This window comes from Felis catus, chromosome C1, assembly GCF_018350175.1.
Source record: "Felis catus isolate Fca126 chromosome C1, F.catus_Fca126_mat1.0, whole genome shotgun sequence".
In the NCBI taxonomy this organism is placed as follows: domain Eukaryota; kingdom Metazoa; phylum Chordata; class Mammalia; order Carnivora; family Felidae; genus Felis; species Felis catus.
The window spans coordinates 158,947,511-158,974,473 of record NC_058375.1 but is presented as its reverse complement, the minus strand read 5'-3'; the positions used below and the strand labels follow the sequence as shown (position 1 = coordinate 158,974,473).

Here is a 26,963-nt window from a genome sequence, read left to right as displayed (position 1 = left end):
CCTAGGTGGACACCTGGATTTTATGGGAAATCTCCCTCAAACCATGGCACCTGTCTCAGCTGGCCACCACAGCTGCTCCTCAATACCCAAGTACTACTTCTACCATGCAGTCTCCTTTGTTCTGCAACGGAAAAACCGATGGCAGTTAAGAATCAACTCCTTTCATTCCACACTCCATTCCAGAAGTCACAAATCCAGGGAGAACTCAGAGAGAAAATGCAGAGCTCTTTCCACGCTGAACACTGCGGACGGAAAGGAGTCTTTCCTGCCCAGGCAGGTCTGGATGAGGACAGGAGTTCTTGGCTCAGTGGTACAAAACAAGGGAGAAGAGGAACCTCTCATGTGCCTACATCCTGTCTAAAAGCAGACTAAGTCCTGCTAGGCACATTATGTAAGCAGGTCTTCATTTCTACAGAAACACCGCCTAGGGGTTGATGGGGTGGCAGTCTGCCCAACCCCCAGGACTCTCCTAGGCAGAGCACCTCCCTTCCACCTCCAACTCTCCCACCGGTAATCATGCCTCTGGCAGTGCTCCAGGAGCAACAGACTCAAAACTAAATAAAGTCACTGTATTTGTTTCCTAGCGCTGTCATAACAAAGTACGACAAACTAGATGGCTTAAAACAATAGAAATTCATTCTCTTACAGTTCTAGAGGTCATAAGTCCAAAATCAAAGTGTTAGCAGGAACATACTCGTTCTGAAGCCTCTAGGCAAGGATCTTTCCTTGCCTCTTCCCACTTCTGGTGGCCCAGGCATTCCTCAACTTGTGACAGTGCTGCTGTCTTCCTGTGTCTCTGTTGTCACACTGTCACATGTGTCTCTGTATGTCACAAATTTCCCTCTTCACAGAAGGATGCCAGTCATATTAGATGAAGGGCCCACTCTGCTCGAATATGATCCCATTTTAACTTAACACATACATTTGCAGTGAGCCCATTTCCAAGTAAGGCCACATTCTTATGGAGTAGGGGGGTTAAGACTTCAAGGTACTTTTTGTGGGAGACACACTACAATTCAGTCCAAAGCAGTCATGGTTGACTATTCTGCTGGAATTCTCTTTTCTACCTTTACATTCTTCATAACGTGCAATACGTTCTCATTTGTATCATCTGTCATTTCTCAATCTCAACCAGAGTGGGAATGGCAAAGGCAGGCACCAGAATTCCCACCAGCAAATATATTTTTGAAATATAAATAAACAAACAACAGTCTAATGGTTATTTGGGGGCAGGGTTTTTCTCAACGTTGGTTGCACTTTAGAATCATCTGGGGAGGGGCATCTGGCTGTTTCAGTCAGTGGAGCATGCAACTCTTGATCTTGGAATTGTGAGTTCAAGCCCCATGTTGGATGGAGAGATTAATTAAAAATAAAATGCAAAAAAAAAAAAATTGATCTTAGCGGGGAAGAGTTAAGATGGTAGAGAAGTAGGGGGACTCCAGGCTTTCCTCGTCCCTCAAACATAGCCAGACTGAGGTCAGATTATTTGGAATACCCAGGAAATCGATCTGCACAATGGCAGAAGGATCTCCACAGTTGGAGGGAGCTAGCGTGGCAGGTATGAGGCTTACTTCAACAAACAAACCAAAGCACACCTAGTTGAAGTTCCAAACACTCCCCACTGCAAGCAAGGAGGAACTCTGCAGGGGACTGACCAGTGGGAAAGAGCAGCCAAAATGCAGCAGCAGAGTGCACACAGCATACACCAAAAACACTTCCTGAAGTTCCAGGCCCTGGACCATGTATGACCCCTTCTTAACACAGCAGTACTTTCAGGTGCAGGAAACATAACAAGCTTTTAAAACATGCAAAAGACAGAAACTTGGCCAAAATGACAAGAGGAAGGAATTCTCCCCAAAAGAAAGTTCAAGAAGAAATCACAGCCAGAGAATTGCTCAAAACAGATATAAATAATATACCTGAAGAAGAATTTAGAATAACACTCATAAGACTAATAGCTGAGCTTGAGAAAAGCATAGAAAACAGCAGAAAAACTCTTGCTACAGAGATAGGAGACCTAAGAACCAGTTACGATGAAATAAAAAATGGTATAACTGGGATGAAAAATAAGCTAGATACAGTGACAGTGAAGATGGAAGAAGCAGAGGAGAAAATTGATGATATAGAAGATAAAATTAGGGAAAATAATTAAGCTGAAAAAAAGAGGGAGAGGAAATTATTAGATCATGAGGGGAGACTTACAGAACTTAGTGATTCGATAAAATGAAACAATGTCCAGGGGCGCCTGGGTGGCTCAGTCGGTTAAACATCTGACTTCAGCTCAGGTCATGATCTCACAGTTTGTGAGGTCAAGCCCCGTGTCAGGCTCTGTGCTGACAGCTCAGAGCTTGGAGCCTACTTCAGATTTGGTCTCCCTCTCTCTCTGCCCCTCCCCCACTCATACTCTGTCTCTCTCTCTCCCTCAAAAATAAACATTAAAAAAATAAAATAAATTAAAAAAACAAAACAATGTCTATATCATAGGAGTCCCAGAAGAAGAAGAGTAAAAAAGGGAGCAGAAGGTTTATTTGAACAAATTACCACTGAGAACTTCCCTAATGTGGGGAAGGAAACAGGCATTCAAGTCCAAGAGGCACAGAGAACTCCCCTCAAAATCAAGAAAAACAGGTAAACACCATGATATATCATAGTGAAACTTGCAAAATACAAAAATAAAGAGAGAATTCTGAAAGCCGCTAGGAATAAAAGGTCCTTACCCTACAAAAGTAGACACATAAGGTTAGCAGCAGACCTGTCCACTGAAACTTGGCAGGCCAGAAGGGAGTGGCAGGAAATATTCAATGCGCTGAATGGGAAAAATATGCGGCCAAGAATTCTTTATCCAGCAGGGCTGTCATTCAGAATAGAAAAAGGGATAAAGAGTTTCCCACACAAAAACTAAAAAGTTCATGACCACTGAACAAGCCCTGCAAGAAATTTTAAGGGCGCCTCTCTGAGTGGAGAAAAAAGAAAAAGAAGACTAAAGCACCAAAGACTACAAAGGACCAGAGAACATCACCAGAAACACCAACTCTACAGGTAACACAATGGCACTCAATCTGTATCTTTCAATAATCACTCTGAATGTAAATGGACTAAATGCTTCAATCAAAAGACATACGGTACCAGAATAGATTTAAAAAACAAGACCCATCTATATGCTGCCTACAATAGATTCATTTTAGACCTAAAGATACCTGCAGATTGAAGTGAGGGGATGGAGAATCCTCTATCATACTAATGGATGTCAAAAGAGAGCTGGAGTAGCCATATTTATATCAGACAAACTATACTTTAAAACAATGACCACAACAAAAGATGAAGAAGGGCATTATACAATAATTAATTGTATATCCATCCATTGTATATACAATAATTAATTGTATATTATCCATCAAGAAGATCTAACAATCATATTTATGCCCCCAGATTGCAAGCACCCAAATATATAAATCAATTAATAACAAACATAAAGAAACTCAATGATAATAAAACCTTAATAGTAGGGGACTTTAATACCCCACTTACAACAATGGACAGATCATGTAAGCAAAAAATCAACAAGGGAACAATGCTTTGAAAGGCACACTGGACCAGATGGACTTAACAGACATATTCAGAACATTTCATTGCAAAGCAGCAGAACACACATTCTTCTCAAGTGCACGTGGAACATTCTCCAGAATAGATCACATACTGGGTTACACATTAGTCCCCAACAGGTGCAAAAAGACTGAGATCATACTATGCATATTTTCAGATCACAATGCTAGGAAACTTGAAATCAACCACAAGAAAAATTTGGAAACCCCTCAAATACATGGAGGTTAAAGAACATCCTACTAAAGAATGAATGGATTAGCCAGGAAATAAAAGAAGAAACAAAAAATACATGGAAGCAAATGAAAATGAAAATACAACAGTCCAAACCCTTTGGGATGCCGCAAAGAGGAAAGTATGTTGCAATTCAGGCCTATCTCAACAAGCAAGAAAAGTCCCAAACATACAACCTAACCTTACACCTGAAGGAACTAGAAAAGGAACAGCAAATAAAGCCTAAAGACAGCAGAAGAAGGGAAATAATAAAGATTAGAGCAGAAATAAATGTTATAGAAACAAAACAAAAACAAAAAACAGTAAAACAGATCAATGAAATTAAATGCTGCTTCTTTGAAAGAATAAACAAAGTTGATAAATCCCTAGCCAGACTTCTCAAAAAGAAGAGAGGATGCAATAGATAAAATCACAAATGAAAGACGAGAGATCACAACCAACACCAAAGAAATACAAATAATTATAAAAGAATATTATGAAAAATTATATGCCAACAAACTGGGCAATCTGGAAGAAGTCAAACTTTCACTCTTTGCAGATGATATGATACTCTGTATGGAAAACCTGAAAGACTCCACCAAAAAGCTGCTATAACTGATACATGAATTCAGCAAATTTGTAGGCTATAGAATCAACGTACAGATATCAGTTGCAGCAGGGTGCCTGAGTGGCTCAGTCGGTTAAGCGTCTGACTTCGGCTCAGGTCATGATCTCATGGTTGGTGGGTTCAAGCCCCACGTCAGGCTCTGTGCTGACAGCTCAGAGTCTGAAGCCCACTTCAGATTCTGCGTCTCCCTCTGTCTGCCCCTCCACCGCTTGCACTCTGTCTCTCACATTGTCTCAAAAATAAATAAACATTTAAAAAAATTAAAAAGCATATTTAAAAAATTTTTTAAAAAGAAATCAGTTCCATTTCTATATACCAATAATGGGGCAGCAAAAAGAGAAATCAAGGAATCAATCCCATTTACAACTGCACCAAAAACCATAAGATACCTGGGAATAAACCTGACCAAAGAGATAAAAGATCTGTATGCTGAAAACTATATAAGGCTTATGAAAGAAATTGAAGAAGACACAAAGAAATGGAAGAACATTCCATGTTCATGGACTGGAAGAATAAATACTGTTAAAATGTCTATACTACCCAAAGCAATGTAAATATTCAATGCAATCCCTATCAAAATAACACCAGCATTCTTCACAGAGCTAGAATAAACAATCCCAAAATTTGTATGGAACCACAAAGACCCTGAATAGCCAAAGTAATGTTAAAAAAGAAAACCAGGGGCGCCTGGGTGGCTCAGTCGGTTGAGCGTCTGACTTCGGCTCAGGTCATGATCTCACAGTCTGTGGGTTCGAGCCCCACGTCGGGCTCTGTGCTGACAGCTCAGGGCCTGGAGCCTGCTTTGGGTTCTCTGTCTCCCTCTCTCTCTGCCCCTCTCCTGCTCATGCTCTGTCTCTCTCTCTGTCAAAAATAAACAAACATTAAAAAAAATTTTTTTAAATAATAAAAAAAAAAAAAAGAAAACCAAACCTGAGGGCATCATAATTCTGGACTTAAAGCTGTGTTACAAAGCTGTAATCCTCAAGACAGTATGGTACTGTCACAAAAGCAGACACATAGTTCAATGGAACAGAATAGAGAACCCAGAAATAGACCCACAAATCTACGGCCAACTAATCTTCAACAAAGCAGAAAAGAGTATCCAATGGAAAAAAAGACAGTCTCTTCAGTAAATGGTGCTGGGAAAACTGTACAGTAACACGCAGAATAAAACTGGACTACTTACTTTCTTATACCATACATAAAAATAAACTCAAAATGGATGAAAGATCTAAATATGAGACAGTACCATCAATATCCTATAGGAGAAAATAGGCAACAAACTCTTTGACTTCGGCCACAGCAACTTCTTACTAGACATGTCTCCAGAGGCAAGGGAAACAAAAGCAAAAATGAACTACTGGGACCTAATCAAGATAAAAGCTTCTGCACAGAGAAGGAAACAATCAACAAAACTAAAAGGTAACCAACCGAATGGGAGAAGATACTTGCAAACAACATTATCTGATAAAAGGTCAGTATCCAAAATCTATAAAGAACTTATCAAACTCAACACACACACACACACACACACACACACACACACACACACACACACACAAAACAAATAATCCAGGGGTGCCTGGGTGGTTAAGCGTCTGACTTCAGCTCAGCTCATGATCTCACAGTTTGTGAGTTCCAGTCTAGCATTGGGCTGTCTGCTGTCAGCACAGAGCCCACTTCAGGTCCTCTGTCTCCCTCTCTCTCTGCCCCACCCCCGCTTGCACACGCACTCTCTCTCTCACAAAAATAAATATTAAAAACAAACAAAAACAACAAAGAATTCAGTGAAGAAATGGGCAGATGACATGAATAGACAGTTTTCCAAAGAAGACATCCAGATGGCTAACAGACACATGAAAAGATGCTCAACATCAATCATCATCAGGGAAACACAAATCAAAACCACAATGAGGTGCCACCTCACACCTGTCGGAATGGATAAAATTAACAACTCAGGAAACAACAGATGTTGGCAAGGATGTGGAGAAAGGGGAACATTTCTGCACTGTTCATGGGAATGCAAACTGGTGCAGCCACTCTGGAAAACAGTATGGATGTTCCTAAAAAATTAAAAATACAACTACTTGGGGTGTCTGGGTGGCTGGGTCAGATGAGTGTCCAACTTCAGCTTAAGTCATGATCTCCTGGTTCATGAGTTCAAACCCCACATGAGGCTCTGCACTTTTAGAATTCTGCTTAGGATTCTCTCTCTCTCTTGCTGCCCCTTCCCAACTTGTGCCCTCTCACTTGCTCTCTCTCTCTCAAAATAAATAAACATTTTAAAAAATGTAATCACTTTGGGGACTCTTAATGACAGAGAACAAACTGAGGTTTGATAAAAGGAGTTGGGTGGAAGGATGGGCTAAATGGGTAATGAGCATTAAGTAGGGCACTTGTTGGGGTTCAGAGTGCCCAGTTGGCTTGGTCAGTTAAGCAATTTGGGCTCTGATCATGATCTGTTTGTGAGTTTGAGCCCTGCATTAGGCTCTGCGCTCACAGCTCAGAGTCTGGAGCCTGCTTTGGATTCTCTGTCTCCCTCTCTGTCTGCCCTTCCCCTGCTTGTGCTCTCCTTCAAAATAAATCAATACACATTAAAAAAAAAAAAAAAGGAGGACAGCACTTGGTGGGATGAGCACTGTGTGTTATATGGAAGTGTTGAGTTATTGGGATCTACTCCTGAAACCAATACTACACTGTATTTTAACTAACCTGAATTCTAATAATAATAATAATAATAATAATAATAGTAATAATAATAAATTTTTTAAAATTGATCTTAGAATCATCTGGGGAAACTGTGAAATATAAAGCAATACACATGTTATTACAAACATGTATTTGTGTAAATTAAATATATATTTTTATAAATTCTGCACGTGACCCCAGATCAATTACACTGGAATCTCTGGGGGTGGTGTCCAGGGGCTGGTATTTTTTTAAAAATTCCCATGGGATTCTAACCTATAGCTAAAACTAAGAACCCCGTGCTGGGTGAGAGTCATTGCTGTAGAGAACAGCCCTGGCCCTACAGTTGGGTGACTACTCACATCCCTTTCTACTGAGCCCCTTCGAAATGCGGGGAGGAAGCCGAAGAAAATAGTTTACATAGGCCCAGTTATCTGAGTGCAAAACATTCTGCTTACAGGTGGTGCCATTTCTGCCCCTCTGAGAGTTGAAATGATGGACTGGTGAAAGAGTAGAAGCAGAAATAGCACCCAAGTGTCCAAATCCCCATTTGAAATGCTAGCTTCAGGCCAGTTAGAGTTCTGCCTAGATAAGACTCTCCTGAAGCAGAGTTTGAGTGTGGTGCCCAGAATGAAGCCATCATTCCAAAAGGGCTCTGACTGGGACAGAACCAATGGGGGGTGGGGTGGTATTTGTTCTGTTTATTAAACCTCATATTAATCACACATGATTATCTTCCTGTTTGACTCCTTGGGCTTACAGCCACAATTAAATTCATTTTCCCCTTGTGGGTTATAAGGCCATGGCTGTCAGTCTGTAGAGCTCACCAGGGTTTCTGAGTTGCTTGCTAGAAACCCCCATTGCTCTTGACAACTGAGATCTTTTGGAGTTCCAAGTCTGTCATCCCACATACCAGCTACCCTTCATTTATGTGAACAACAGGCTACCAATGTCCTCCAACTCATTACAAATTTTAAAACATTCAACAGGTAGGGTGATCAGCAGAGCCCTGCCCAAGGCCTCCAGGACTTCCTCTGCCATGTTGACATCGACACCATTACCCAGCATTCCTTAATACAACCTTTCTTGGGTACGATCCATCACTACCACCATTCTCCAGCCTACCTTCTCCACTTTAGCCACAAAGATATCAGAACAGATTTTACCTAAAGGCAAAATTACAAATATATTATGTCTAAAACAATCCCCCTTTTGTAGCAGCCTTTCAATAATGCCAAATAAGGAAACTAATCTGACATGGCTTACTTTTAGTGAACCCATGCTAATTTCTAATGATCACCACTTTTTCTTCTAAGAATTCACAAATCATTCAATGAAAAAAAAAAAGAATATTAGTAATTAGCCCATAAAGTCAAGCTCACCAGGTAGTAATTTGCAGATTCTGCCTTCTTCTCTTTTTTGAAGAATTGTAGCATATCCTCCCTTTTCCACTCCTCAAACACTGTTCTTATGCTGCAGAATTCTTCCAAGATTACTGACAGTGGGTCAGCAGTCTTACCTGTATATTCTCTCAGTACCTGGGGTATCACTCGTCCCAGCCAAGAAACCTGAACTCATCTGAAACAACTAAGTGCTCTCCTTACAATCCCCTTGACTGGTTTGAGTTTCTGTCTCCATTTGCCAATGTTTTTAGCCTTTCCAGGCTGGGCTAGAAAAAAGTCATTCTCTTTGGTGGAAAAAAAATGGAAGTAAAATGGAACCTGATCCAGAGTCAGTGCCCTCTGCATAGAACTCCTATTCCTGTCCCTTTACCTGGGGACAAAACATTTCCAGAACCTGGAGGAAGTTTGTACCTATCAAGGAGGCTAAAGGGACCCTGTAGAAGGAGGCAAACAACCCCCGATCACACAACTCATCCACCAAGCAAAGTCACCACAAAGATGGAACTGATGGGAAAGGAAAGACACTGTGGCCCCAGTGCTCTTCAGAGAATGACAGCATCACCCGATTCACTGTAGACACACTGGGAGTTGGGACTAGGGCCAGCTCTGCTTCCAAATGGGCAGTTCCTGTCATACACTCATGGGTGTGTATGGGGGCAAGAGGAGGGTCCTCATCTCTTAGGAGTGTGTCTATTAACAAAGAAGTTGTGACCATGAATATTCATGGCAGAGTCCTTCAAACAGATACAGTAGTAGTAGCAAGGATTTACTGAAAATCAGTCTTGATTCTCTCTCAATTCCCCATACAATCATCATTCAGTCACTTAGCTAAACTTCCAAATGATTGATCTCATGGGTAGCTCTTTTGAGTAGAAATTTTTAATTCTTGAGCTACACGGGAAAGCAAAGTGCTTTTTTTGGGATTTTTTTTCTTTGTTAGCAACCAGCAAAAATCAATTGTTTACTATGAACTGTTCTGAGCACTTTACATTGATTCCCTGCTCACAACAATTCTGTGAAGCTGATAGTCTTCACATCTCCATTTTACAGAGGGTGAAGCTAAAGCACAGACATTAAGTAACTTCATCAAGTTGATACAGCTTAAAGGTAGTAATGGTAGTATTTGAACCCACAGAGACTGACTGTAGAACACTCAGCTGTGGTAAACTGATTGCAGAAATAGACCAGTTTTCTACCCCTTTCTGTATCTATGGTTGGAACCCTGTCACCAATGTGAGACCAGCCCCGGCTAGCCTACCAGGGGATGAGAAACCACATGGAACAGAGCCAAGTCATCCTAGCCAACGTCATCCTAGACCAGCCAGCCCCTAGCCAAATCCCCAGCTGACCACAGATGCATGAGTGAGCCCAGCCAAGATCCACAGAACCACCCTGAGACCCAACAGAGTCGTGAAAAATAATAAATGATTATAGTTTTAAGCAACTAAGTTTGGGGGTGTTTTGCTACTTACCAGTAGATAACGGATACACCAATGCTCAACCACTACACTCTATTTTCTTTCACTAGTTTCATCTGACTCTAGGATTCTCCCAGAATGGATAGCTTCAGCTATGAAAAGCCTTCCTCCAGACTACCACCTTACCTCTCTTCATCCTTGTGTTGCCCCACTATGCCAACCTATGAAAGCAATTTATAAATATTCCTCACCTTTACTCCCCCGTTTTTTCTGGAATCAAGAGGAAACTAGGGTATTTCAAACGCTTTGGTACTATTTAGAGCTCTGTTTCGTTGTCTCTCCTCTTTGCCCATCTCACCATCATTTAGGAGCGAAGTTGGAATTAGCCAAAGTGAGTGGTGCCAAAATAATGAAATCAGGGTAATGAGGGGAAAAGCACGGGTAGTGCTGTAAATCAACACCTCTCATTCTCTGGCCTTTCCCTTCTCTCAGGATGGGCTTCTTACTCAACGTGGATGGGGAGTGGCAGGCAGTCCCTGAAGGCACACTCCTCCTTTGCCACCTGATCCCCAAATGAAAACCTGCAAAGCTGAACTCTTCCTGCCTGCCAGGATTCAGGGGGCAGCAAGCTGCACCTCCACAGGAACTAACAGCCCCAGCTGCTCAACTCAAATTAAAAAAGAGTTCAGAAACATGTTCCACAGAGTGGAGGCCTTCTGGGGCATTTCTTCCAGCTGCCTCCAGCTACTGTGTTCCCAAGGAAATGAAGAGGCTACTCCAGGGAGAGAAGGGGCACCCCTAAAGCATCCTGAGGGATAGGGACCACAATCCCCTAAAAATGGGACTAGAAATCTCCCAAAGAAAGAAAAACATTCATAAAAGACTATTGTTTTTCTACTGGAGTATTTCAAAACTTTTTTTTTTCCTGTTAGGAACTCAATAAATGCTAAATGATGCTAATTCTTCTAGCTCTTCTTGCTTTATGAGGGAAGCTGGGATTGTGAGGGTTCCTTGCTCAAAAGGCCAATAGCTAAGTGACCTGGGTTGGTGAAGAGAAACCAAAATTCCCCGGGGGCAGATCTAGCCTTACTGTGCCATTAAACACCCAACCCCCTCACTCATTACACTTCAACAACAATAGTTTAGTTTTAATTTCTTTTCCATATATTTCACAGCCCTAAGGGAAAATGTCCTGTGACAATTCTGTAATAGTAAGACAATTACTGGTGACTCAGGGCTCCCTGCTGCCTCTGCATCCTCTCACAGCTGAGGAGCAGGCTTCCCATGTAGGAACAATTTGGTTCCTGAATTAGTAAAGTCAGAATACAAAGAATCTTTACCTTTAAAAAATGATAGAAATTCAGATGCAATTTGATGAAAATTCAGTGCAAGGATTCTGTGTCAGAACAAGAGTCAATTGTAGGCATTGGGTCCCTGAAGAAACCTTTCAATTAAACTCACAAATGTTTCAACTTACCCTTTCTAAGCGCACCACCCACATCATTCAAGAACCCTGAGAGTATCTTTTTTGATTTTTCCTCCTTGTTCCTCTTTTCTTTACTATCCAGCTTCTGCCATTTTCACCTTTGACAATGAATAAGGAAAGCACAGGAAAACTGTTCTTCTTGAGAGAGGGAAAAAAAAAAAAAAAAAAAACCCTGCCTTACAACTCAAGCGCTCAAAACAAGCCTAAATCAAAGTGAACAGTTAGAGATGTCCTAGGTTAAAGGGCATAGCCATCCCCAAATACCCAACAGACTGTTCCAAAACATTTCTGTGAATGGGTAGTTCAGAGCTTGGAAAGCTTTTTTCCCATAAGCATAAAGTTCTAGAGACAGGCTAAGTCCTCAGACTCGACCATCAAACTCTAGTTGGCCACAAGAGTCTAATAATGCACCCAAAGTGAGAACTTTAGGTGTTACATTGCCTCCTCTTAAATAACCATTTAAAATAGTTTCCATGAGAGAATGCATGAGAGGACGCCAGAAACAGATTTGTATTTACCCCAGAACCAAAGTGAGCTTTTCCAATCAAAAAAATAAGAGGAAGGTGAAGGGGGAGGAGATTCTGGCTATACCAGAAATAGCCCTGATGTGGCAGACGCAAGTTTTCCAAGAAGGGTAGGATGGGACAGGAACTTCTGGGTACAATAATCATAACCTGAAATGCCTCTCCAGTTTTATGTAACATATGTTCTACAATTCTTTAGTTCAAACACTTAAGTTCCAAATTAGGAACTAGAAGGCAGTTGCTTAAAAGGGAGTTTGGAAAAGGAAGGGATTTTTGGTGTGGGGGTCATATATAAATCAATGAGCCAAGCAAGACCTATATTCACCTGTGATGACACTTTCGATTTCTATTCTTCGGTTCTGTGGCTGACACAATCGCTGATGTTAATAAGATTCTCTCAGGTTTATAGTGTCCGTTTAAATTGGGAGCAGGAAGAAGGATGCTGGATTATAAGCTTCTTAAAGACTGAGATGTCCTATTTATTTCTGTATACTCCAGTCCCCTTAGTGCTTAATTCATAATTCATTGATAAATAAATATAACTGAAGAGGGGCTTTAACTTTTCAATGTATAGTTGATCCTTGAACAACATGGGTTTGAACTGCATGTGTCTACTTACATGCAGATTTTCTTTGATAAACACAGTTCAGTACTGTAAATGTACTTTCTCTTCCTCGGTTTTCTTAATAACATTTTCTTTTCTCTTGTTTAATTTAGTGTAAGAATACAATATATATTGTCAAATTGGTTTCCATACAACGCCCAGTGCTCATCCCAACAGGTGCCAATTTGACAATAAATTTCATATTAAAAAATAACAATAAAATTTTTTTAAAAAAGAAAGAAAACAAGGGATTACATGCAGAAAGAAAAAGGAGAGACAAACTAAGAAACAGCCTTGTTAACTACAGAGAATAAATGAAGAGAGGTGGGAAGGGGATGGGCTAAATGGGTGATGGGTATGAAGCAGGACACTTGTTCAGATGAGCACTGGGTGTTGTAGGTAAGTATTTAATCACTATATTTTACAACTTAATCTAATATTACCTTGTATGTTAACTAGCTGGAATTCAAATAAGTTCTTAAACATGTGAAAAAAATATAATATATAATACATATAACATATAGAATATGCGTTCATCAACTATTTATGTTATCTGTAAGGCTTCCAGTCAAAAGTAGGCTATTAGTAGTCACATTTTGGGAGACTCAAAAGTTAAACACAGATTTTCAACTGCGTGGAGGGGTTGGTACCACTAACCCCCATGCTGTCCAATGGTCAACTATAGCTGCAAAACATATGGGCTTTGGAGTCAAAGTTCTCAGATTCAAACCATTTTCCTCCACAGGTGCATAACCAAGGGCTTCTAGTTTTCTCCTCCAGAAAAAAGGGTGGTGATAGAATCCACCTCAGGGTCATTGTAGGGATTGATGCATTTATATTTGGGAAACACACAGCACTGTGCCTGCCGCACAGTTAGCAATCAATAAATCTAAGCTATTATTATTTTTCCATCATCATTTAGCTAGCTATCCTGTATTCTGGCCCAAATTAGTTTCTCAGGGAATTTAGAAAACATGAAAGTTGATGGTATAGCAGGTTGAACTGTGGCCCCCAGAAGATATGTCCACTTGGAACCTGAGAATGTGATCTCATTTGAGATAAGGGGCTTTTGCAGACGTAATTAAGGATCTTGAGATGAAATCATTCTGGATTAGGATGGGTTTTTCTTTTTTTTTTTTTAATTTTTTTTTCAACGTTTATTTATTTTTTTGGGACAGAGAGAGACAGAGCATGAATGGGGGAGGGGCAGAGAGAGAGGGAGACACAGAATCGGAAACAGGCTCCAGGCTCTGAGCCATCAGCCCAAGCCTGACGCGGGGCTCGAACTCCCGGACCGCGAGATCGTGACCTGGCTGAAGTCGGACGCTTAACCGACTGCGCCACCCAGGCGCCCCATAGGACGGGTTTTTCTAAAAACAGTAACAATGTTCTTATAGGACAAGACAAAAAAGAACACACAGAGAGACGGGGAAGAAAGCCACACGAAAGTGGAGGCAGAGACTGGGGTTGTGCTGTCACGAACCAAAGACGACCGGAAGTAACCAGGCCTTGGAAGGGGCAAGGAGGGATTGTCCTCTAGAGCCTTCAGAGGGATCGTGGCTCTGCCAACATCTTGACTTCAGACTTCTGGTCTCCAGAACAATACATCTGTCTTATTTTAAGCCACCAAATTTGTGGTAATTTGTTGTGGCAGCCTTAGGAAACTAATGTACCGTTTGGGTACAGCTTGGAACAACCTAAGTTTGGTGACAAAAGCAAGCCCAAATGTGAACTGGAAATTATCATGAGTTCTCCTTTTTGCGGTGTACTGCAGGGAAACTTCTCTTTAGAAAGGGAAAACCACTGGCTTTAGGAACTGGAATGTTCAGGCCATTCTGGCCCATCCACTCCCAGCCAAAGACATTTCTGCTGGGAAAGCTGAAAACATTCTACACTTACCCACAAGGAATGAAGTGGCAGTACTATGCAATGTGTGGCAAGAGTCAGCCTCTATCTGGCCCCAAATAAATGGGCGGGCAACACAGCTCTTAGCCCTTGTCCAACAGACACAGCCACACTGGTCCCCACTGCCTTCCTGACTCCCATCTATGAAGGTCAAAGGGGTCATGAGGCAAAGATTCCAAGCTAAGGAAAGATACCTAGTTGCCAAGAGAGAAATATAATTGTATATTTCTCCTAACTCTATGGGTTCTTGCAATTACATCTATGAAATGGATCTCTCTTTAAATGAAGAAAATATATCCAGGTCATCAGCAAGATCCTTCTAATAAGCCTTTGACATTTTAAAGGAGTCCTCAGGAGAGGGTCATCAGAGAGATGTTGTCAAATCCACTGATGCCCAAAGAAATGGTTTTCATTCTTTTCCTCTCTTCTAACTCCTAGAGAAAAATAGCAGCAGACAGAGCAGTGACTGTCAGAGAGGGGTGACTTTTTTGGAGCAAAGGCGTTAGACAAGATGACACATGCTGACGGGTTCTGCAAATAGTGGATGCTGTCACAATCAGCAGATAATTTCTGTGTGTTTGCAATGTAGGAAAGACTGTGAGTCACGCAGCATTTCAAAGACAGGTCACGATTACTCCATGTGTCATCTTCTAACGTGAAGGTCAAAAGAAAGGAGAAGGTGCCTCCAGAAGAAATGGAGGCAGAGGGGGGGAAAGTTAGGAGCCCTGTGTGCAGGCAAGTCAACCACATCCAGGCAGGTCTTGCTTCATGCTTTCTGACAGTGTCCAGGGAACCTGTGTAATTATCTGCCTGTTGACACCTGAGGCTCTCATCTCACATGTAACCAGAACTTCATTCTTTCCTAAGTCCTTCAGAACCTTTGAAAGTTGTATCTTCCCTGACTCAGTAAAGGTCTTCTTTTCTTCCTTTATTTGGTACTTATTTCCAGTAAGGAAGGTTGCAGGGAAGAGGAGAGTTAGGAGGGCCAAAGAAGGAAGTCACATACAATGTTCTGGATCCTAGAATACTCTGAAATGGACTTCATTGCTTAACTAGAGGGAATTCCAGAACAGCAAAGACACTCATAACCAAATAGGAAAAAAACCAGAAGCCAAATGGATTAAACAGATTTTTGTCATTACTTGTCACTTTCTCTTCTCCATCAGGAAAGAAAATGCTGAAAGAATGAGAAAATGAGAGAGGGAGAGAGAGAGTACCCCGTGAAACACACAGGTAAATAATTTGAGTGCCCAGTTAAAATATGTAAATGCTTAATTTTTCCACTCTCCATCAAAGAGTTTTTCTGAGGAAATGCATATTTTTAGCACTCAAAATTAAGATAGTATGAACACATATGCACACACACACACACACACACACACACACATACTTGCTTGGTCAATCCACAATACTTCATAAGAGCAATGCATAATTCTAATTGACAGGGTAATTTTTTTTTATTTTTTTAAATGTTTGTTTATTTTTGAGAGAGAGACAGAACACCAGCAGGGGAGGGGCAGAGAGAGACTGAGACAGAATATGAAGCAGGATCCAGGCTCTGAGCTGTCAGCACAGAGCCCAACGCAGGGCTCGAACCCATGAACATGAATGGTGAGATCATGACCTGGGCAGAAGTCAGACGCTCAACCAACTGAGCCACCCAGGCACCCCTTGAAAGGGTAATTTTTAAGTAAATAACTTGGGGAGTATAAGATGCTGTGCAGTATATGCAAATATGCTACATTTAAAAAAAAAATCCATCCTTCCTGCACAGGAACGTCAAGTTGGTTGTTAAGGTTGGGACAGTGGCAAGTATTCAGCACACAGAATCTCACTGAGGATCTGCTGACTGACTATTGTTGACATTTCCCAGTTTGATCTGATTCATCACTTGTGCAGGAACCAAGAGATGGTAAAAGGGCAGGAGATTACATTAAAAGGAGAAAAAGAAAGCTTCAACGTATGTTAGAGTAAGAATCCTTGTTTCCCCTAAGATCCTTTTCTAGCAATTGTCCTGTTCCTGGGATTCACCCTGTCCAGAAGCAGGCAGTGGGGGGAGGGAGCTTGGTTATTTGTATTTCAAAGGTCTGGGAGCTTCTCCCAAGATGGAAGAAGTGAAGTACTGAGATTATTAGAGATCAGAGACTTTGCTAGGCACAGAAGCAAGCCCAGAGGAGTCATTGGAGATGAACAGTCTATTTAAACACACACACACACACACACACACACACACACACACACACACACTTTCTAAGCTGCCTCACATTTATCACCGTATGAAATTTTTGAACAGGTGGTCTGTACACAAACACATACTTTAAAAAAGAAAAAAATATATACCCAAGTAGATGATGTCTTATCAGAAGTACATATATCTTGCTAATCAGAAGCCACACCTTAATTCTGATCTTTGGGAAATTATGTGGCCACAGTAAATAAATGGTGAAAAGTTAATGATTTGTAAAAAATCAAAGCATACACACATACCATCCCAGACACCATTTCTCATTTTCTGACATACTACTGCATACAACAGTGCTTTTGGTCCTGCCTTCATACTTTGTTTTAAATGATCACCAGACTATATTAATTTTAAAAGCCAGGAGCTTTGTCTGTTCTTCCAATCGCCTGGACTTGTGTTTGTACTTTGGAAAAAGCAAAAAGACCAATCCTGACTTGGGTGGGAATCATTTTTGGAATAATGGTGGGTAGTGGTTCACATCTGGATTAGGTATAAAACGATAACATTACGATGATGAACACCACAGGCTTCATCTGCATTTAAATAGACCTAATCAGAAATGCAAATTGCAATCAGGAGAGATTTTTAAAGTCTGTGTGATTGTGCAGATAAGGAAAGGTTAACACTTGCACTGTTAAAGTAGTTAAACAGCTCCAAGCCGGCCCAGAGCCTTCCTTTGAAAGAGAAATGTGGAGGGTACAAATCTCTTAATCTGCAACCCAGCCAGGAGAGAGCTCGCCCGATTGCTTCCTTTTCGGTAACTAGAAGCTTAAGCGGCCAAACAGCAGTCCAATTCTGATGAAAGACAAACAACCAAATCTCTAGTACAAACCCCTAATGAATACATACAATAGAAAATATACTGGCATTTAAATACCCTCCAAACAGACCTCTTTCAGCACAATGTCCCATTGAGATGGAAATCAGGGGATGGAGAGTAAGTCTTATAACTGATTCACTTAGCTGATGTTTTTTAGTGCTTCTCTGGGTGTATACGAAAATATAATACACATTTCTTATCTCCGAATTTTCCTGAATACTCGAGAAAGATTCCAATAAACAAACAGAATGACCAGATGTGATTATATAATTAAAAAGAGAAAATCAGCATTTAGATTATTTAATCCAAAATTGTATTTTTAGTCCTCTTGTGCAAAGCACAATAAATGAGTATCTCAGAAAAATCAGAGTACTGAAAATCTGCAATGGTTACAATATAGTCCTATTATTCTTTGGGATATGCTTTCAGGAACAGTCATCTTTCTTCCCCCACTACCCCCTTTTTTTTTCCCAAAAGAAATACATTTTACAATTAGGCTTTCTTAGGTTTGGCCAGAAATTGTTTACGAACTACTTATTATCCCTCTTAACCAGACTCTTTCACAAAGAACTAATAAGCCAAGAGCGCCATCTTGTGTCCTACCTTGGAATCTTAAAAAGCGTTTTCACAGGATGCATGTCAAAGAGGGGAGGGTCTCCATCCCCCAGTTCAATAGCAGTGATCCCCAAGGACCAGACGTCACAGCGAGCGTCATAGGAAGAGTCATACTGTTGCTCACAAGCAATGACCTATCAGACAAAAACAAGACACATCAACCCCACTGCCACCTCAGATGTCCTAAAAGACCCTCAGCCGATCTTAGCCCCCTTCTTAGTTCCCTTATTTACACTGATATTGAATTCCAGAGATAATAAGGTATGTGTTACCTAGACTTTATTTGTGTGTGATTAATTTATCATCTGGTATGTTCGTTAGCCTTTAAAAATGTGTCATTTCAGTACAATAAACATACACTGAATCCTCTAGGTACAAGTGCAAGGGAAGAACAGTGCAAGGGAAGACACAAGAGTGGACACCTCACTGAGCCCACTCTGACATCCCTTAAGGCTTTGTCTGCATCCCTCACCTCACTGCCAGCTGCTGAATTCAACAATGAGGAACAGTTGTTCACGAAGATGCTTGTTACCTGCACAAAATCCCCAGGAGTGTGGCCAATTGAGCAGAAAGATGTTGGAAGACTGGAAGACTGATGTGGTTAACCTAAAATAGGAACCACTCCTTCCCATCCCTTTTTTCCAGGAACATCTGCCCCCACCTCAAACCCCAACCACTGGTTTGTATTTCAGCAGCAGGTGCTATGTCAGTGACTGGCCTGACTGGATACAAGAGCAGCAGAACCAGAAAACGCCCCTGGGTTTGTCACCGGGTTGGAGACCATGGAACCTTGTGAGGAAATCTCTATCTTTGAGTCAAACATGAAAAGCTCCTCTACTCAGACTCAGAGGCTATCACAGTGGGGTTGGAAGAAGGTTGGGGTAGGCGAGAGAATGAAAGAACCAGATGTCCCTACTATTTGACCCAGAGAATGGAAGAACCAAGCGTCCCTATTTGACCTGAAATCTGCCTTCTTAACCAAGGATGACCTCTGGCTATGGACAGACAGGTGGGAAACTTTGAGAGTCTGATGATGTACAGGTCCAAACAGCCTATGAGGTAGACAAGTGACATCACTGGAGAGCAGTGAGGGGCCAGAGCGACAGGCCTGTCTGCCCTGTTAGGCCCCCAGAAAGTATTTGGCTTTAACTCTGAGTGAGATGGGCCAACTGGTTGTGAAGAGCAGAGGGGTGAGATTTGGCTAACATGTTAGCAGGATCACTCTGGTTGCTGTGCTGACGATATACGTTGAAATGGGACATGAGTGGAAGAAGCAGAACCAGTTTAAAATGCTACTACAAGAATCCAAACTACAGGTATTGACACAGTGAGAAATAATCACACTGATTACATAATTTTGAAAGTAGAGCCAACCAGATTGGCTGACTGGGGCTTATAAGAGAGAGGAATTAAGGACAAGTCCAGAGCTTTTGATATATGAGCAAGTCCAGAATGGAACTGATATTTAATGAGACGGGGAAGACAGGAAGAGAAGCAGGTTTGAGCTGAAAGCAGGAGTTCCATTTAGGACACGTTAAGTCTGAGATCCCTGTGAGAATCCAGATGGAGAAGTTCATTTTAGCCAGGTAGGTCTTGTACCTGACTAATGACCTGGAGAATAAACGTGTGTTGTTTTAAGCCTCACACGTGCAATATTACTATGGCAATGACAGAAAATTAACACACTGCTCAGACCCACTTAATTGGACTTACAAGGCCAAACGTGCCTATTGTCTTGCCTGAGACCTGATGCTTTTGCTCCTATAATTGCCCTCTACCCTCTCCTCTGGTTTCTGAACTGAAGAACGTTTTTCCATGTACCTGCAGCCCTGGCCTGATCCCAGCCCCATCTGATAGACTACCTGCCACAGAATATCCTGCCATACTTTTTACACATTATTTTCAAATGTGCATTCAAACTAAAGTTAAAATAATTCCAACTTCAGGACCAGAAGCCATTTCGTTGCCCCACAAGACCTCACTTTCAACACCCCAATCAGGTGAGAAGTATCACTATTTTTAAAGATCTCCAGAGAAGGCTATTCAAACACCTTTCCTTTCAGAAATGACATCTCTAAACATGTGGGACAAACATAATTTTAAACCTATCAATCAGAGCAAATAGCTCACCATTCTTACATGTTCGTGTGAAGGAAAGAAAAATAAGACTCTGTCCTTCCCCAACAAAAGTTATAGTCAATTAAGATTTAAAGTGAACCTACGATAATTAAATGACAAACCATGGCAACTCTAAATGGCCTAAGACAATGTGTACTAGTATGTCCAGTGAAGGATATGGGCTCCAAATGCTTGGGATATTAGAGGGAGATCATGCCAGGGAAGCAAGACAGCAAAAAGCGTCTAGTGCCCAAACTCCACATCTTCAAATATGTTGGAGCTTGAGCACAGCTTCAAATGAAGTTGGAGGAAATTCAAATCAACTTCTAGCCATCTTGGATGAGACACAAAAGGTAGTTCCAAGAACCCATCCAAATGTGGGAATGGAGACATCCTAACGTTTCTCGAATGCAGTCGTAAAATATTCAAAACATTCATCTGGTTTCAATTTCTCTTTGCAGACAGACATTATCTTCAGTTCCATCTGATTGAAAAGTATCTTTTGGCCAAATCCTCTTCCAAAACTCAGTAAGTAATGTGACAAATTCTTTAAGCTCAGCCTTCCAAAGAAGTTTACAGAAAATTTTGCTACTAAAATAATTCACAAATAATTACAGAGTGCCCACGAGCCAGTCATGGTACTAGGCCCCAGGGAGAGAAAGCTAAATTCACACCGAATTGAATCCTCATCATCATTCTGTGAGGTAGGTGCTATCATCACCTAGCACAGGTGTAGAAACTGAGGCACAGCATAGTTAAATAGCTTATCCATGGCCCACAGTGAGTCATTGTCAGGGCCAGAATTTGAACATAGAGAAGAGACCAGCAAACAAATCATTATAATATGATAAATGTGCTACATAATAAAGTTTATGTTCAAAGAATGGTTGAATTATCAGCTTCTGTACTCATTGTGAATAAATTAACCAGGTTTCTTGAGACTTTTGTCACCTAAACTCCATCTTCTCAGAAGGAATCTCTTTTTCAGGACCAGTCCTTCAGAGGAGTGAAAGACCCTTATATGGGCCACATGTGTGACGGGATTTACAGATGCACTCTAAGAGGATGCATCTCAACTAAGGTCAACACATCCTGGATCTGGATTCCTTATCTATCCAACACCAAAATCTACAACTACTTCTTAAGGAGAAGTAATCTCATTCTCCTTAGCATAGCATTCTCCTTGTTTCTAGGTAAAATAAAGCTGAATTAAGAATGCTTAGATGTCCCATCGGTCTTTGGTTTCCTTGCCCGGAGGAGAAGGCAACCTTTCAAAGAGCACTCTGAATCAGATGTTCCAGCCTCCACTAAGGACAGTGGCAATGGCAAATAAGTATATGGTGCTCAGACCAAGTTTCCCAGGTTCTGTAAGTCATATTAAGGGGACGGAGAGAGACAGGGTGAGATGGCATTGACTCAGGCCAGGACCCCAAACACCTCATTCTTTCATACCTCTCCAACTCACCTCAGCCAGCCCAAGGAGGAGACCCACCAAGGCAAGTGTATATGCTCCTTTACCTGGAGCCTTTGCTTCAATCATAGCAGTATTAGTGATGTTGATAGGGAATAGGGAAGAGGGAAGATAGAATAATCGTAAGACAGAGCTCGGGGAAAGACCTTAAGGACTTAATATGCACAGAGATTTAATATGGGTGGTTAGGAAAAGGGACACACCCAGGAAGACTGACATTTTGATCCTGGGTGATCAGGAGAATGATGGTGCCATCAGGGATGTCAAGAAGAGAAGTCAGTTTGGCAGGCAGTATAACAAGTTCAAACTGGGTCTGAGTTCTACCCCTCACCAGATGCAGAAAAATATCTTGTGCTCTTTGGAACTCACTTTCTTTTCACATGTAAATGCAATAAGAAAACAAAATTCTATTAAGATCAGAAGCACAATATACTAAAGGGTAACAATAAAACACAAGTTTTCAGTGACTACCTGAAGTTGTATAATGCAGTAAATATATCTTACATTTCAGAACCGAATAGATTTTAATCTCTCTATTGTTAGTTGCCAACAAACTAGTCACAATTTGTGGTTTTAATATACAGTTCTAAGTACCAGAAGCAGATACCAGCTTGTTTATCATGAACAAATATGTGTATTTATCTTAATCCAGTGTTGTGAATAGAAAACCTGCTAATAAATGTCAATTTTACAAAGTATAGATTCTCCAAAGTTGATTTTAAAGTCCCACAGCATGTTGGAGGTTGATATGAAGAGAATATGTCTTCTGGAATGTTCCATGAGACATATGTATGGACTGTTACAAAATGCTTAGTGTACCCAGCAAAGGCTAAGAACATAGCATTAAATGAATCAAAATGGAGACAGAGTCCTAGCACAGTAATTGCTAGTGGCATAATCGCTCCAAGATTAAAATATTATCTCTCTGAGTCTCAATGAGTTTCAGTGGCATATAAATCCCTACATACTTCTGCGTAGCCACTTTTAACAATCTTCAATTCTCTGACATATCAGTGAGTGTTTATACTGTTTCTGATTTTAATAAATAGTTTTATCCACTTGGTGTTCATCTACCATTAACCACATCATTTTTTTCTGTTTTAAAGGGGCTAGAGACTTGATGATCTCATCAAAGCGACCCTTGAAGTAAACAGAAGTAACCCAGGGTGAGGATTATAATCCTTATCTTTCTTCCCTCCCTGTCCACATCAATTTGTGGCACTCTTCAGAGAAGCTATGTTGAAAATCTTCAGACTGGAATTAGAAAATCTGAACTCTTGGAGCACCTGGATGGCTCATTCGGTTAAGTATCCTACTTTGGCTCAGGTCATGATCTTGTGGTCCTTGAGTTCGAGCCCCACGTCAGGCTCTGTGATGACAGCTCAGAGCCTGGAACCTGCTTTGGATTCTGTCTCCCTCTCTCTCTGCCCATTCCCCACTAGCATGTATGCGTACACACGCGCTCTCTCTCTCTCTCTCTCTCTCAAAAATAAACGTTAAAAAATTAAAAAATTAAAAAATTTTAAAAATAATAAAATAAAAGTCTGAATTCCATTATTTACTTCATTACTCCATTATTATAAATACAGCTGAGTGCCTTTGAGCAAGTCCCTTGAAAACTCTGAGCTGAGTGTCCTTAGTTATAGGGCTCTCACTTTCTACAAAGTGGCAAGGTGGTAATGAATGATCTCTGCTATCCCTCCTGCTCTCATACTCTATGGCTTTACAATTTCCAAGTAAGTGATTCTGGGACTGTTTTCAAACAGAGAGGCTAACCTCTCCATGCAAATTAGCTAGAGTGAACAGTAGATTATTCTGGGGTGTGAACCAGAAGGCTGGAATTTTTTTGTCAGGAGATTTTATTGCCAATATTTTGTAAAAGGTCTTACGGTCTACGAAAAGATGCTGGTTGCTGTGATAATGCCTATGTTAGGGAAGATGAGCTTCAGTGACAGAGCAATTGTTTGGATGCTGGTTAATGGAGCATGTCCAGTTTCCTACCTTGAAATGCAAACTTACAGCTCTTCTGGTACACTTAGACCACACTGCTGCTTATTTTAGGAAGAGGAAAAGCACTAATGTTTGGATTACTAACAATATCTATGCATTAGAAGCCACAGTGCCCAATGGCCATAGCTACTTTAGCCACAGGTGGGCTTGAGTCTCCCAAATGTGGGTCATTACCACCTTGGCTGCTAAAAACTTTTCTTTCTGGAAGGGCACGAGAACTAGAAATAAGTTTTCACTAAGAGTTTAGTTCCACTGGTCTTTGGAGCAAAGGCTGCCAGTCAACCCTCTTTGTTAGGGCAGTATTCTTTAGCCTTCTTCAGGCTAACGAGTTCCAAAGTTCCAAACTCTCTAAATCTGCCTGTCACTCCTCCCACCCCACAGAGGGAGCACCTCCTCCACTCTCCTGAAGGAGTTTATGGGGCAAAACTGTACCCATCACTTGATAACACAACTGCTTTGACAAATATCATCTCCTTGTCCACCCTTAGGCATAGAGTTGGTTGATTTCCATTGAGGATGGCTGACCCTTTCTTCAGTTACCAGGGGAATGACAGAAAAAACAATTGTCAGTAGCACCTGGATTGTGGGAAAGGTTTATACTCCTGGTTGGTCAAAGAAAATCCCAGAGCCAGGCATCTTCATTGTGGTTCGCCATCCCCTCACTAGGTTACTTTAGCGAATTACCTAATCTCCCTGCACCTCTTCTTCCCATACAAACCAAGCAACCCCTTTCTCTGGGCCTTGTCTGAAGTACTGCTTATGAAAATGCTGGTTACCCACCGTTTTCTATGGCATCATAATGTTAGTTGTAGATATCACGGGGTCAATGATGCATGCAAAACATCTATTTTATTTACTTCTTTAAAACTTTTTGCAGTCTCTAAAATGCCTAGAGGGAGCATGAATTATTTCTATAACAAAAAAGAGCAAATATTGTCTGGTTTTTTTTTGTCTTGAAAATGTGAATAAGTACTGCAAAGTTTGCTTCAATTTTCAAGGGAGTCTTTCTTTCAGAGTATTTGCTGACTATTGAGATTCTTCATCAACAAGTTGGCACATTAAAGGAGTGTCTTGGTCAGATCACTAGGTTCCTGTGAGACTAATACAAGAAGAGCTAAATTCCTTTCCCAACAATATCCCTTTCTATTGTAACCATAAGGCTGGGGGTACTACTCTCACTTTCTCAGGCCATCACCATCCCAGAAAATGCCCCATGATTAGAGTTTCATTTCAGCCTAGGCCAAAACTAGGACTTGCTGATAAAGCTTTGAAGATAGGAGTGAGATCCACTTTCTATCTCCTACAAAAAGACTTGGGCTTTAGAACCTGAGGGAACAGTCTCTCCTCATCTCAAGGTATTCATTATCTGAAAAGAACACCTGTATTAGATTAGATGTAAAGGGGATAAAAGACAGTAACACATGAGCTCCTGCATTCAGAAAACCTAGATTTTTCCAACAAGATATTTAACTTATACCGTGTATCAAATTATATATCAAAGAGCTGCTGGGCTGAAATCTCTTTCAATAATGTGATTTTAACCAATACTCTTAAGTAAATAATATTATAGAAGCACCATCTAACATAAGGAAAAAATATTTTACACTCTTATAAAAAATAACTTACCAAACTTAAAAAAACAATAGATCCTATTCAGACGATCTCATTTTCCCACTAATATTTTAAAATGTCACCAAAAATACAGTTAGGTTCGCCTATTTGTTCTAATTTCTCATCTTACTAGAACTGATTGTGTGATCTACAATTATAACCAAAGCTCTATATTAAAATTTCACTCAAGTACACAGGCAAAATGTTGTTATTTCAAGAGCTAAATTCAGCTTTGAAATCGGCAAGGCAAACAGACCTAAAGCTATTAATCCTTGGCTGACCTTGAGCCCAGAAATGCAGTCAACACACTGGCAAATAAGATGGGCTGAGAGGGAGGAAGGCAAATAGGTTTCCTAATTTTGCTTATGTAATTTATGCAGCATAATTGATACATGTTGTTGATCTTAAAGATTTCTAAAATAGAACTTATCTGGAATTAGAAATTTCAGTTATAAATATTCCAGTGGCAAATATTATTCATCAGCTTTACATACAAAAATCTTTAAGTGTTACAAGCTGAGATACTAAATAAACAAATGAAATCTCTTCCCTTGGATGAAATATAACTTCAATGGAGGATATATTTGAGATTTGCTTAAATTTTTTTTCCAAAAAGGAGGTGGACTAGAAGAATTGAAATTGATGAGGTTGCTTTTTTTTTTTTTTTGGTTCTTTTATAAAACTCAAGGCTAGCATTATATCTATATTTTGTACACTGAGAAATTGCCAAAAATAAGTTAAATTATACTGTCCTTACAAAATTCAGGAAGGTCTTTAATTAAAATATGATGTTCTACAAGACTTTGCTCAGGATTGTAAAATTCAGCTTATGCCTTTAGAGAAATAAAACAAGGTTCAAATTAATGCCTGTACAACACTAACTTCCCACCATGGTAGTAGAGGATAGAGGGGGACTGGTTCTGGGTTTTATGCCAGCACACAACAATTTTTGCATTTAAATTGCCCAAAACCAAGGGGCGCCTGGGTGGCTCAGTCGGTTAAGCATCCGACTTCGGCTCAGGTCATGATCTCACGTTTCGTGAGTTCGAGTGCCGCAACAGGCTCTGTGCTGACAGCTCAGAGCCTGGAGCCTGCTTCAGATTCTGTGTCTCCCTCTCTCTCTGCCCCTCCCCCACTCACGCTCTGTCTCTGTCTCTCAAAAATAAATAAATGTTAAAAAAAAGAAATTTAATTCCCCAAAACCCCAGAAATGTGTCACTTATTCCTAATTATGTGATAAGCCCCATATTCAAACTCAGGACCGATATTCACAGAACTCCTTTATGAAAGATAAATCAGTGTGCCCCAATTTTTGTATGTGTCTTCAGTACTCAAAAGGTTCTGAATCCATGTGAGGACACAGCAAGAAGATGGCATCTATAAACCAGGAGGCTAGTAGGCCCTACCAGATACTGAATATGTTGACATGCTGATCTTGGACTTCCAGCCTCTAGAACTGTGAGAAATAAATGTCTGTTGTTTATTTAAAAAAAGAAAAAATGCTCTAAAGGAGCACATTTGCTTGGAAACCCAGGATAACCCCACTGCCCTCCTTTGTTCCAGCAGCTTCCCCTGCTGGATGGATGGATGCTTAGAAGGGATCTTAG

At 40.7% G+C, this 26,963-nt stretch overlaps 1 protein-coding gene across 8 annotated transcripts in view; it reads right to left on the bottom strand.

Annotated features, from left to right (window-relative positions):
- MYO3B (myosin IIIB) overlaps nucleotides 1-26,963 on the bottom strand; it is a 475,983-nt gene that overhangs the window by 336,617 nt on the left and 112,403 nt on the right. For all 8 annotated transcript variants that reach the window (XM_045033929.1, XM_045033933.1, XM_045033932.1 and 5 more), the window contains one exon: nucleotides 18,135-18,280. In XM_045033929.1, coding sequence (XP_044889864.1) covers nucleotides 18,135-18,280 — 146 coding nt within the window. The remainder of the gene's footprint in view (nucleotides 1-18,134; nucleotides 18,281-26,963) is intronic.